The 13,563-nt window shown below is 53.0% G+C and overlaps 1 protein-coding gene across 1 annotated transcript; it reads left to right on the top strand.

Annotated features, from left to right (window-relative positions):
* The first annotated feature begins 2,965 nt into the window (after window positions 1-2,965).
* Window positions 2,966-8,723, top strand: BARHL2 (BarH like homeobox 2). The gene is made up of 3 exons (XM_069478197.1): window positions 2,966-3,694; window positions 5,504-5,729; window positions 7,625-8,723. The coding sequence occupies exons 1-3, from the start codon at window positions 3,070-3,072 to the stop codon at window positions 7,935-7,937; spliced, it is 1,164 nt and encodes a 387-aa protein (XP_069334298.1). The 5' UTR covers window positions 2,966-3,069; the 3' UTR covers window positions 7,938-8,723.
* Window positions 8,724-13,563: the final 4,840 nt, after the last annotated feature.

Raw genomic sequence — 13,563 nt, 5'->3', positions numbered from 1 at the left:
ATGATTGATTTGTGCAGTGCCGTCAGTTCTGGATTTTAAATTTGTTTTCGCCCCTGCCCCACTTCCCATACTGAATACGCAGTGAGGGGAGTGCGAGTTGGAGACCCCAAGGGCTAGGAGAAAACGCACCTCATTCGGAAGTTAGTGGGCGACAAAAAAAAAAAAAAAAAAAAGGCACCCTAATCGATATGTGAAGAGGGGAGAATGTGTAGTGTCCGTTTGCAGTCTCACAGCCCTGACGCCCTTCCCGCCCTTCCCACAGTGGTCAACTGTGCCAGAGGCAAGGAGATCAGGGTGCCCAGGCAGCGAAGGTGTGCGGCGCCCGGCCTTACAAGGCTGGGCCTTGAGACATTCGGTAAATTGACCTCCTACTTTCCTGGCCCGTGTTCGCATAACCCCGGCCCGAAGGCCAAGGCCTGGCCCAAGAGCCCTCTGGAGGGTCCTACCTGGCCAGCACTCAGTTCCTGCGCCAAAGGCGGCGGATCCAACCCTGCTCCAGCCTAGGGGGTCCCTACCCCTCACCGGCCACACGTTCCCGAGGGGCTCCCCGCACACCTAATGCTAGCGTCGGCCTCTGCCTCCAGCACGTCCCGCGTCCCCGCCTCGGCTCACCAACCCCGGCTCCTCCGCCAAACTCCCCTCGCCTTCTGACAAAAGCGAGAGCTGTCCGGATTGTACATCTCCTCGCCTCGATCCCTCCTCTCCCCAGTGTTCTCAGAGACAGCCCTAGGAAAAATGGCACGCAGATGATAAAAAGCAGCTCAACACACCCTCGAAATAGCGCGGGCTTTTTCTGGGTCAAACACAGAGATTTCCCTAGGAAAACGCGGAGAGAATGAGTGTCCCACCTACCCCCTTCCGGACCTAGGGTTCATACAGAAGCAGTTCCTACCGAAAGGCAAGATCTTGTCCCAGGAGGTCATTTGCCTCCCTGACCCTCCTCCCCTCGAGCTCAATAGAAAAAAGCTGTTGCCCAGAAAGCGACCTACAGAACTGCAACTAAACCCCAGATTTTGGCCCAGCCCTTGGAGACTTTAAAGGCCATTTTCTAACATCATTCTGCATCTAGTCACGGAAGCGATGCCAGCCCCGCAGATTCATAGGGTTCTTAAAATGGTAATTTGGAGTAAATTGTAACTCAAAGAACTTTGAATCATTCATTAGCACCTTATAATTACTCTGCTAATTAGGTTGACACGGCACTTAATCAGGAGTAATACGCCGTCTTGTCACTGGCACTTCCCATTACTCTGACATTCAACAAGAGACAGGTTGGAGACGTCCTAGAGAAAATAATGCAAGTTGATACCCTCCGACGAGGCGTCACAGTCATGCTTCGGGTCCCAAGTGGATCCACAGTGACTGTTTCCTTTCCAAATGAGCGGCTGGCCGAAAGGGGTGGGGGGTGAACGAACTGGCTTGTGGCGAGGCTGGGGCCCAGGCTGAGAACCGCCACTCGGGTTCCTGAGCCCCACGCCAGCCTGACCCCACAGTGAACCGTGGCTGCCCTCGCCACCAGAGAACGCTTCGGGCATTACTTCCCCCGCTCAGGAGAAAGTGTCTGGCCAGGCATTTATTTCTTCCAGCACGGGCTCTCAGTGGAGACCAGCTGGGTCTCCGGTTTTGAGCCGCAGGCTCGGGCTTCCCCGCGTGTCCGGTGGACGCGGACCTGCTGCATCTTCCTTGGAGACCAGCCGCCCCGCCGGGCTCAGCCCGAGCGCCTGGGTTTGTCTGTGGAGAAACCAGAGCTCAGAGTCCGCCCGCCCGCCCGCCCATCCGGAGCTCCAGCTCCTGAAGTTGTAGTTTCCTGTGGGTTCTTTAGGGACCCCCTTCTCTGCTCTTAGTGTCTTCCCACTATTCCAGCGCGAGTCTGGGGAGGCTGCGAGGGCGGCCGCGCTGGAGTCTAAATAAAGGTGAGTCAACCCAATTCCTTTTCCCTTCCGGTCCTCTTTCCCCTCTCTTCTGACTCCTTAAGAAAACGGGTAATTACTATTTTTTTTCTTTCCTCCCCTTTGGCTCCCTCTCTTTAGTCTCCTCTTTCCCCCTCCCTTTGCCCCTCACTCGTGATTGTGGACACCGGGACCACTAGACTAGGCGCTCGGCTCAGGGCTGCGGGCGCAAGGATGTGCGGGTTCTCAAAAGAGCAGCGGGTCCGAGCCGCGTTCGCTGACGGGCTCGCGAGCCGTGCGCCCATTGGCTCCCGGCACGTCGGCGTCGTTGGCTCGCGCGGGCACGGCCAATGGGGGCGCGGGGCCCGGCGCGCGGCCTCGGCGGCGGGGGCGCGAGCCCGGCGAGGCTCGGCTCGGGGAGCGGCGGCAGTGGCCGTGACGTCACGGGAGGGGGTCGGCGCCGCCCGCGAGCCGCCGGATTACAAGCGAACGCGCCCGGCAGCGGCCGGAGTCGCCTGGCGCCACGTCTCCGCCGTCTCCTCCGCCTGCGCCTGCTCCTTCTCTTCTACCTCTCCTTCCTCCTCTTCCTCTGGTTGCCGCTGCCACTGCGGCCGTGTCTGCTCCACAACTCTCCAAGAAAGTTCAGAAACTTGGCTCTGGGGCGGTCGAGTCTCGCGCAGCTGCCACCTCGGGAGCCGCGGGGGAGCTCCAAGGGTGCGCGGCCGCCGGGGCTTCGCGGTCGCTGCACCTGCCACATCCGCCGCCGCCGCTGCCGCCCGGTGCCAGGCTGTGGGCAGACCCAGGCGGCGGTGGCGGCGGCGAAGGGGTCGCTTCCTGCCGCCTGCGCCTTCGCCTGGGTCCCGGCGCGGCCACCGCCGCCCCACGTGCGCGGTCGTTCTTGGAGCGCACATTCTGTGGTTTCTCAAAATTTTTTGTAACTTTCCCCCTGTCTTTCTTTCTCCCCACCCCTACTTTTTGCATAAGGGAAAAAAAGTTGTGTCGAAAGTGTGCACTGATTGTCACCTCCCAATTATCCTTCCTTTCCTCCCCAACCCCACTTTTTTTTTTTTTTTTTTAGCGGCGGCAATATTTAGTGTTTATTTTGTTTTACTGTCGATAGCTTCCTTTGCTTGTTCTGGGCGGCTGCTGAACGGCGGAGTGGCGTGGACCTCATGTAGAAATGACAACAATGGAAGGGGCCAGCGGGTCGAGTTTTGGAATAGACACGATTTTGTCCAGTGCCAGTTCGGGCAGCCCCGGCATGATGAATGGAGATTTCCGCCCGCTCGGTGAGGCCAGGACCGCGGATTTTAGGAGTCAGGCCACCCCGTCCCCCTGTTCGGAGATTGATACCGTAGGAACGGCGCCTTCTTCTCCTATCTCGGTCACCATGGAGCCCCCGGAGTCGCATCTGGTAGCGGACGGGCCCCAGCATCACCACCACCTCCACCATAGCCAACAGCCGCCGCCGCCAGCAGCGGCCCCGACGCAAAGTTTGCAGCCTTCTCCCCAACAACAGCCGCCGCCGCCGCCACAGCAGCCGCCGCCGCCCGCCCAGCAGCTGGGCTCGGCCGCCTCGGCCCCCAGGACTTCCACCTCTTCTTTTTTAATTAAGGACATCTTGGGCGACAGCAAACCTCTGGCGGCGTGTGCACCCTACAGCACCAGCGTCTCCTCTCCCCACCACACCCCGAAGCAGGAGAGCAACGCAGTGCACGAGAGCTTCAGGCCAAAGCTCGAGCAGGAGGACAGCAAAACCAAACTCGACAAGCGGGAAGATTCCCAGAGCGACATCAAATGCCACGGTGAGTCGCGCCGCCCCGGCTCTCTCAGCCCGCTAGCTTCTCCTCCAGGTTCCCTTTTTCCCCTTCAGCCTCCGGCGAATCTGATGGGGAGTTTTTCCCGGAGCTTCTCGGGCGATTGGGCGACGGTCAAAAGACTGCAAGCTGGAGGGAGGCCTAGGCGTGCGATTTGGTAACTAGTTCCAAGTTCTGTTTATTGTTACATTTCCACCCTACAGCTTTCACCGCCGTCGAGCTCCTTTCTTTGTTTTACTTAATTTTAATTTGTCTGGGGGTGGCGGCCGCGGTGGAGGCCATCTGACTGGAGGAAATACTTTTCGTTGGTAAAAGGGACGGACTTGAGGTTTTCCTAGCCGAGACCTTGGGAATGCAAATGGGAGGAGGTGGGAGAGAGAAACAGCTCAGCAAGCGTGGTGTCTCGGGGTGTGAATAAACAACCTGATATTTATTCTTTAATGCAAATGATTTCACCACCACCCCCACATCTTATTTTCTAAACACCATTACAGGAATTACTGGATTTAATGAAAGAAAAATTTCCGAGTTGATTATCAGCAACTTTTTTTCATTAGATTGTGTAGATCAGTAAAAATTCATAAACAGTTTTTTAACAACATCTTTATTACCCCATGGCCCCAACTGAATATCTGTATCTTAGTAAGATTTTTGGCCCTGTACAAGTAATTGGGAGGTTGCATTTATAAAAATAAATTTTTATGGACTTGAATTTATCTATTTTTTGTAAAATCAGAAAATGAAAATTGAAATTGTCCTTCAACTCCCTTTTTACATTTTCTTCTCAGATAATTTCGTAAGTAAATGTTGTGGTTTGGGCATGACAAGAGTTTTAGCATACCAGGAGAGTTTTTTCACCTTTATTGATAAGTTTATTATCATTTTTATTATTAATCCTTGTTTTTCTGGTAAAGATATATGCTGACTGTCTGGAAGGTAGGATATTGCTCCTCATTTTACTATTATGATATTAGCATAATAGTGTCCAAAACAGATGTACAGTCTGGTCTGGCGATTTTTTGTGCACCAACCTCCCCAGTGGGTCAATTAGAGAGATTATTGTTCTTCCTGCAGGGAAGATCAAGGAGCACTGCACAAACGGGTACAAACAGAGAGGGATTGACATATCGATTTCCCAGCATTTCAGTAAAAAACCAAAGTTGACAAATAGAATCCGGAAATCTCCGTGCTGTCACCTGGATGGGGTCAGTGATTTTGAGCTCAGCTCGGTGTCTGTGTGACAAATTCTTTTGGAAGCTTTAAAAGACCTGATGCAGGTGGCTGCACAAAGCTTGATTCCAACATTTCCCAAGTGCATCTGAAAAAGAGAAACAAATGCCTGTAACTTTCAGTAGAAAGAAAAAAGTAAAATGAAAAAGGTGCCCCCTCAAAAAAAGCAGAGTAGAAAGGCCCTTTGAAAAGTACCAAATCAGAGAAACAAAGTCATAATGAAAACATTAAAGGAAAGAGACAGTGTCTCCCCCCAATCAAGGAAACAACAATAACAAAAGAACCCTTTATTGAAAAGTATTTTTTTTTTCTTTTTAACTGTCAACCATGTGAGGATCACACATGAACCCCTTTAGGACCTTCAAACAAGTCCTCCCACTCCCCAGTCAGAAAATGGCCCTCTTGCTCCGTATTGGCTGAGGCCCAAGTATGTGAGTGAGGAGGGTGGCAGAGTGTAGTCCCCTGAGAGAAGTGGCTGGCTTGGGAACGTGGAAGTGTGTGCCAGGAGGACTCTCCATCCTTCCCCATTCTAGCCTAACTTACAGCTATGGCTGGTTTCTGTTACAGGAACAAAGGAGGAAGGAGACCGGGAGATTACAAGTAGTCGAGAGAGTCCCCCTGTGAGAGCCAAGAAGCCTCGCAAAGCCAGGACTGCTTTCTCCGACCATCAGCTCAATCAACTCGAGCGTAGTTTTGAGCGGCAGAAGTACCTGAGTGTGCAAGACCGCATGGACCTGGCTGCTGCGCTCAATCTCACTGACACCCAAGTTAAGACCTGGTACCAGAACCGCAGGTAAGAGAGGCTGTTTGGCATAGCAAAGGTGTCTGGCCATTTAAGTCATGACCATCATACCAGTCTTCTCTCCTGGCCTCAGGAGACTCTTGGGAGAGTGAAAGAGCCTGGAGTGGGCACTTGGGTGCTCTCTGGCTGAGGCAGGAGTTAGCCACACCCCCAAGGTGAGAGGGACTGAAGGGCAGCTGGAATTTGGACAGTTTTGCACTTCTAAGTGTCTAACAGGTGCTGCTTTCCTTCTGAAACCTGAGTGGCTGGAATTCCCCCCACTTCATCCCCAAATCAATCAAGCCACACCTTCTGAAATTGAGACATCTGTGCAGCTGACACTCAGCCCCAGAGAGCCTGTGTGGTACACCCCTTGGGCTTGCCCCAGGCTGGTTCCAAATGTCTGTAGCCGGCAACGCTGCCTGATTATTGCAGTCCCACAGAGGGGTCCCACCAGCCTTGGTTTAAATGTCCTTGCTTTGGCCTATGAGGCGGCTGAGAGAGGCAGGGTCCAAGCCTTGGTCTGTGTAGCTGCAGAGTCTAGGAGAGCCCAGCTGGGTTAGGGTTGGGTTGGTAGCCGCAGGCTGGAAAATTGGGCAGCTGGCCAAGCATCCGGACTTGGGGAGGGTAGGGGAACTGTCCTCTGTACTGGCTGCCTCCGTGCTGTCTAGACATGGAGGAAGGGTACTGTGGAGCCTGCCCAGCATCGCTGCTTCTTTAGAAGGGAAATTGGGAAAGCAAAAAAGGCTGGCAGTGCTAGCAGGGTCCTGAACTGTACGAGCAGAACCTAGGCAATTGGTGGAGGTTATGCTGTTTTTCCCAAGCCTGGCAGTCTTCTCCCTTCTCCCGGTCTGTCTCCCCCTCCTTTTCTCTCGTTTGTGTTCTAATCGCCCATAAGTGCGGTTGGAAATGCCCATCCAGTTGTCATCTTTACCATAATTTTCTGTCTCATTACATACGGTTTCAGCCACCCTAATTCTGTCGGAAAACATTAGTGTCATTTGTAGCCAATTTAAAATGGGCGACATGTTTATTAATTTGGCTGGAGCTGCTGGGTATGGATGGCCCAGCAGCCTTGCGTTCCTTCATAAGGCATTTGAGCAAATGCCTGCTCATCTCTTTTTCCTAGCTGGGTGTGTGGTGGGGGAGGGAGAAGACCAAGAAAAGATGATCACAGGTTTTAATTGTTGCTTTCTCTCCAAGGAAGAAATATCTTGAAATGCATTCCCCCACCCCCACAAATGGCAGGGAGATACTGTCCCCTTGGGAGGGCCCTCCCTCAAACGAATTTGCGATCTTGTTACCCTCCTCTCCCTGAACCCCTTGCTCACTGTAAGTTCCTGTCAGGCTGATGAGAGAGAGATGTGTTTCCACAGCTTGGGGACTGAGAGGGGCTGGGGTCCGAGGCCCAAGAATCTCTGTGTCCCTTTGTTTCTGGTTTCTTCTCTCTCAGCTTGGAGGGAAGAAAGAGGGACCGAGAGGGGACACTTTGGGGTTGTTGGAGGGCGGTATACGGGAGGGAAAGGAAGAGACAGAAGACTGCCTGTGGAAAGAAGGGTCTCATTGGTCCCCCAGGAAAGTTTCAGGAAGTAGCCAAACTATAAGGGTGACAACAGCAGAATAGAGGGATAGGAAAAGGCAGCAAAGCTTGTAGGATTTCATTTGTGTTTCAGATGTTAAGTGTATAATTTATAAAATTGGCTTTGGATTTGGGTCGTTCTTCATTCTTCCAGCAATGCTGGTGCAGGAGAGGGGGTGCATTCCCGGTGCTCACCGGTCTCTCAGTCTTCCTGTCACCTTTGAGACAGAGAAGGGGGAGGTGGGAGAGGGCCAGAGAAGGGGCCGGGGTCTTGCTGCCTGCACAGTGTCCACAGCCGCTGGGTGCATGCATGCCCGATTTCTTTCAGGACCAAGTGGAAGCGGCAGACTGCGGTGGGCCTGGAGCTGCTGGCTGAGGCGGGAAACTACTCGGCGCTGCAGAGGATGTTTCCATCCCCTTATTTCTATCACCCCAGCCTGCTAGGCAGCATGGACAGCACTACGGCGGCGGCGGCTGCCGCTGCCATGTACAGCAGCATGTACCGGACTCCCCCGGCACCCCATCCCCAGCTGCAGCGGCCCCTGGTGCCCAGAGTGCTCATCCATGGCCTGGGGCCCGGGGGACAGCCGGCCCTCAATCCCTTGTCCAGCCCCATCCCAGGCACCCCACACCCCCGGTGAAGAACTGGCAGAGCAAAGGTGTTGCAATCCCTCCCCCATACCCCACTACCCGGACAGCTGCCCCTCCTCTCCCCGCACCAAGCCACCAGGCCTCCCTGGCAGTCGACCCTGGGAGGCAGAGGAGAAGGAGAGGAAGAGAAGATGCTCACCAGTGGGCAGAGGAACCTCAAAGAGGAGCCAGCCCTCTACTCTGCGTCTCCCCACCCCTTGAGATAGGGCTGGAAAGCTCTCCCACAGCAGTGTGACGGGCGAAAATGCCGAACCCACACAAAGTGCGACCAGTAAGTGAAAACATCAACAAAAACAAAAGCTCAAGTTCTTTTAAACAAACGACTTTAGGGACAAGGAGGAGGGAGGGAGGGGGGAGGGCGAAGGAGGGAAGAAAGAAGGGCACGGAGCGGAAACCGCACAGGCAGAGAGAATTGTCGATGGACAGATAGCCTCAAGTTCGGAGGCAGAGGGCGTTGCTGTGGACATTCCGTCTGCCCCAGAGAAAAGAGGAGGGTGACTGAGAACTTTGCACTGATTTCTCATGACCTTTTTTCTTTTGGAAAAGTGGCATGCTCCATAATATGAAAAAAAAAAATGTACATTTGAAAGACTGAGTGATAAGTGATATATCATATTTATTATATGTTGTCCAAAAGAGAGTCACTTATATACGTTAGTAAAAACATGATTTTTCTTTTCATGTCTTTTTGATTCAGTAAAATAAATGCTTAGACAAAAATATAGATTTTTTTGTGATTGAAAATTACAAAAATAAAGTTTATCTTTTTTTAACAAGTGATGAAATCCAAGGGAGCTGATTTTGCTAAAGCAGAATGTACTATGATGAGATGTGTGACTTGGTTTAGGAAAAAAAAAATCCTTCTGGAATATTAGGAGTTTACAACATCTGTAAAGACGTTGGATTGGCTTATGTAAAAACAGCTCCATTTTTTATGCTGGCCTCTTCTGAGCCATTATTTGATATGTGTGAGTTCCTTTCTTTTTAAGTGGACGGTTTCAGAGAGCCCATGAGGCCTTGGGAGAAAGTCGGTACTTGTAGGCTGTTGGTGCTGGCTAAGTGGACGGCCAATTTCTGCTGTCCTGGCCGGCCTGGAGGCCCCAGCTTGACCGCGTGTGGGGATCCCACTGCCCACCCCTCCCCCTTCTCCTAGGGGTCTTCTTGGGTTAGCGCTGGGCGCTGAGTGCTGGGCGGTGACGACGCTGGCAGGGGCTGGGCGGTGGGAGGACGCTCCTCTGGCCTCGCAGCTGTTCTGCCGCCTGCGGCTGGGCACCCTAGCGGCCTGGACAGCCTGCGAGCAGGAGGCTGCAGGGTGAGCAATTAGGACGCCCCGGGGGACTCAGAGAGGCCTCACTAACAAACCCTTGTCGCGGCTTTGATCCTTGCCTTCTCGGTCTCCCAGCGGCGGGCGTCCAGCCCCCAGCTCCACACAGAGCTGCTTGTGAGTTCGCTGTGCTGAGATGCCTGGAGCAGGAATGCAAAGGCGAACTCTGGCTGAGACAGGCGTGCCAAGCCTTTTATCCCCGCCCCTGGGACAGCTGGGACTGCAAAATGAGAGAGACCCTGCCCAGAGTGTGGAGGAGGCCCATTTCCTGCTTTAGGAGTGTGTGTGTGTGTGTGTGTGTGTGCGCGCGCGCGCGCGCGCGCGTGTGTGCATGTGTAAATGCTCATAGTACATGAGCGAAGCCCACCGCAAGCACCCCTGTGCAAAGCTGGCTTCCTACCAGGCTCAGTGCTCAGGACTGTATGAAGGAACAACTAAGTGGAGGGTGCAGTCCTAAGCCTGCTCCCCCTCTTCTCCAGCTCCCAGGATACTTCCTGAGTAGCCAGTCAACCCCCTATCTGGGTATCCTCAAATTTCTATCCTCAGTCCTGCCCTAGTACAGTGGCAAAGGGGTAAAATACATCTGGATCTGGCCTCCAATTTTCTCTGATGCTTGAACCTTAGTAGAGTTAAAAATGTTTTTAAAAATGTGAAGTGGTGTGGGAATGTCGAGGAGGGGTGGGAAGGAAGAAGGGAAGAAAGAGGTGAAATCTGGGCAGAAATTGCCTCGGGCGCCTTGATCAGACCTTGGCTAATTAAGGAGTGGTTTTTGCAGATTTCTCTTCAGTTCATCAATTTGCTTTAAACTAGGTTTTAGTCTTGTTTGATTCTAACAAAAGGATCTGGACTGGCCTTTCTCATTTTCTGCCTGCTGAGCTGGGACAAACTCAGACACCTGGGCTTGGCTGAAAATTGGGTGCCGCTGTGTCCAGTGGGGATGCCCAATGCCTGGGCACTCAGCAGACTCTCCTTGTTCCATCTTAGCTGTGGTTGGGTTTTTCGATCACGTTTAAGCAGTTTAAAAATGGTCTGCCTAGGCCTAAAAAGGCACTTTTCAAGGCTTGAGGGCGCTACAACTTCTCTCTGCACTGAACCTGCGGCTGGTCAGTTCTGGACACAAGGGGGACCTGGAAGGTCACAAAGTTCACACATACAAAGAATTACCTCAAGTCCAGGTGGGAAAAACACACAAAACTACATATCCCAAATAAGGCCACAACACCCATTTGCTGCCAGCAGCTCACTAGCCACCCTGCCAGGGAGTCTATTCACTGCCGATTCACTCTTAAGGCCCAACTTGGACTCCCTAGGTGAGCAATACAGGGGGAAGCACTATCCCTACAGAGAGCAACCTCACATTCTGCTGCTCTTAGCAATTTCTCTGGATCCACCAGAGTCCCCCCAAGTTTAATTTTTTCCCAAAGACATGTTTTCTTTTACCCCCTAAATCATGTAACTGAAAGTGGTCAAGCTCCCTTTTAAATTTGTTTTGGTTACTCGATATTGCATATAAGTTGGCAGATTGAATGCTGGGGGTGGGGGTGATTGTCCCAGGAAGAAATTTGGGTGGGTGCTGGGCTCCTTTCCTTTTTTTTTTTTTTTTTTGGTCTGAAGCAGTACTGCAAAGGCCACCTCAGCAGGTGCCCTAGTATTCAATAGTCCCTAAACTACTGTTTAAAAATCAGGCGCAAACCCAGTTCTTCTTTACAAGAGTTCCTCTTTCCTTCTGTGCTTGCTCAACTAAGTTGGGGGGTGGGCTAAGAGGTGAGAAGAGCAACCTCAGGTTTTCTGACAAGGAAGGAACAAGAGAACAGGCAAAGGCCTTTTCTCTCGGGAGATCTGGAGTTAGTTACGGAGGCACAGAGGGACAGCTGTTCCTGGGAACTGCACTCCTTTTCTTTTTCCCACTTCAGCTGGTGTCTGAAGGGCACTCCATGGCTGGACTCCATTTAGATTGCTTCTCTGGTTGAAGGCTAGCAAAACGGACTTTCAGTGGCAATCTTTGATTCCTACAGAAACAGGAATGTGAACTTGTTTCAGAGAGATGTTTAAAAACCTGTGAAAGTCCCTTAGATTTGTTCACCCCAAGATTGCCTTAGGGACCCCAGAAAACCTAGCACAAATCTGTAGTGAGTGTGGGGGAAGAAGTTAACTCACCAGCTAGCAGCTTGCTATTCTAGCCCAAGCCAGCAATTTTCAATGAGTTGCAAAGTAACGATTGCTACTTGGTTCCACACCTCCAACAAATACACCTACCGCCTTGTATCAGTTTATTTTTGCTCCACCTCTTAAAATGAAAGCCCACACGATGGCAAATTAGACAGCCAATTTCCTCTGTTGCAAATAAAACTGCATTCTCTCCCTCCTCCTCCCTCCTTGCCATCTGACTCCTGCCTAGGCAGCCCTTCCCCAGGAGTCTGCTGCATCCCACCTCCCCTCTTTAAACAGGCAGCTTGTGAGTAGTTTGTTTTGTTATATTTTTAACTTTCTAAAAATATTTGGAAAAGCTCTCCCCAGGGCTAAAGAAACTTTAGCTCTCGTTAAGCCACGTGGTTACAAAAATATACTGGAAGAGAGCTGCTTGGTTTTAGAAAAAGCCAGGCACTGCTTGAAGTCAACATGCTTGGAAAGAAACTGACTTTTAAGCACCGGTAGAAACGGTCAGGGGCAGGGCCAAGCCTGGAAGCGAACTGATGTTTCTTCCGCAGCTCTGAATCCTTGGTGAGGGAAAGCTGGCTTGCCCCATACCCTGGCTATTGACTAGAGAAAGGTGTGGGCAGATAAGTGAGTGGGAGTTTCTCCAGGGTTGACCTCATAGACTCTCTGGAAGTGTCCCCAGGCTCCTTAATTGAGTCTCCCACTAGGTCTTTGTCCAGTCCTACTTCTTGGCCATCTCCAGCCTTCCTCCCTACCATTTGTGTCTTCCCGCCAGGGCTCTGCACCTAGCGCCCCTCCCTTCTTACCTCTGGCAGGCTGAACACCCCCAGGGCTGGGGAGGAGTAAGTGTGTGTGTGTGTGGAGGGGGAGGAGGTGTGCTTTCAGAGAAAAGAGGTGTCATTGGCCTCTTGCTTTGAAAAACAAGGTCAGCTGTCTCAGGGCAATGAGATGACCCAGAAGGGACTTTTCCTCCCCTCCTTCCGGCTGAATTTTGAAGGTCTCTGTCAGTTTGAGTATTGCTGGGTGGACTGTCTCGGTCAACCTCACATTCTCAGTTTCTATCCTGGGTCTCTTTCTCCCGATTTCTCTCTCCTAGCACCACAGACAGCTCCCTGGGCGAGCGGTGGAGCGAGGTGCCCGGGGCTGGCGGGTTCCCGGCAAAGCCGGGGCTGCCGCAGGGGGCGCGCCGAGGAAGGGTCGGCGGTGCCGGGGGAGGTCCGCGAGGTGATTACAAAGCGCCCTCCCCGGCAGCGTTTCCTGATTAGCTCTAAGTCCAAACAGGGTCACATTCCAAAGAACAAAATCTTCAGATCAATAAAGTAATTCAAAAACCAAAAGATCTCGGGGTAAGTAGTGCTCAGTGACAGATCAACTCTAAACCGTCCCTATTTAATAAGTTCTTAGTGGAAGCCGACTGGGTTGGGGGGAGGAGGCCTCAGGTCTGCTGCTCCGAAGCCCTTGCGTCGCGGCTGCGGCGAGGTCGCCAGTGGAACCTCTCTAAATGGCATTTATTTCTTCGGCTCTCACAGTCCTGAGCGCGCTCGGCGAGCCGCCGCCTCGGCCGGTGCAGGCCCAGGAGAAGCGCTCCCGAGGCGGCCGCTCTGCAGGTCGCGCTGCGCCGCGGCCCGGATCTCCACCGCGGCTCCCACCACGCTCCCTCTCCCTACGGGTTTGGGACTTTCCCAGCTCCGGCTGCTCGCTGGTCCCGGACAGCAGGTCGCCCCTGCGGGAGCGCCACTGAAAGAAGAGGACCTTCTCGAGTGCGAGATTGAACTTGATTTACGATAAAAGGGCCTTTTCATTTTGTGGAGCTGATGGATTCTCGCCCCTACCCACCCCCATCTCCCGCCGTCAGACTTGATTCCTTAGTGAAGAGGCCCTCAGTGTGGCCGTCCTCCCGCCCACTCCTAACGATTCGCACGCACGTCGCAGCCAGGGATTTGGCGAGGCGGCCTGGAAGCCCTGTCGCAGAGCGCCGGCTCCGCGCGGGCTCCTCCGCGGTGTGCCCCCCGCCCCCAGCCGGGCCCCCGCGCTCCTCCGCTCCCTGCACAGCCCAGCCGCCGCGAGTTCGTGCGTGTTTCAGGGAGGAATGGGCACATCAGGACAGGGGCCTTATAGGCCTGGGACAGAAATCC

Source organism: Eulemur rufifrons, chromosome 8, assembly GCF_041146395.1.
Source record: "Eulemur rufifrons isolate Redbay chromosome 8, OSU_ERuf_1, whole genome shotgun sequence".
In the NCBI taxonomy this organism is placed as follows: domain Eukaryota; kingdom Metazoa; phylum Chordata; class Mammalia; order Primates; family Lemuridae; genus Eulemur; species Eulemur rufifrons.
This window is presented reverse-complemented; position numbering and strand designations above follow the sequence as displayed.

Excerpts from the sequence above, each read along its gene's own strand:
- BARHL2 (XM_069478197.1), top strand. The coding sequence starts at position 3,070 with ATGACAACAATGGAAGGGGCCAGCGGGTCGAGTTTTGGAATAGACACG. Across the intron at positions 3,695-5,503 it reads GAGCGACATCAAATGCCACG|GAACAAAGGAGGAAGGAGAC; the intron begins GTGAGTCGCGCC and ends TTTCTGTTACAG. Across the intron at positions 5,730-7,624 it reads ACCTGGTACCAGAACCGCAG|GACCAAGTGGAAGCGGCAGA; the intron begins GTAAGAGAGGCT and ends GATTTCTTTCAG.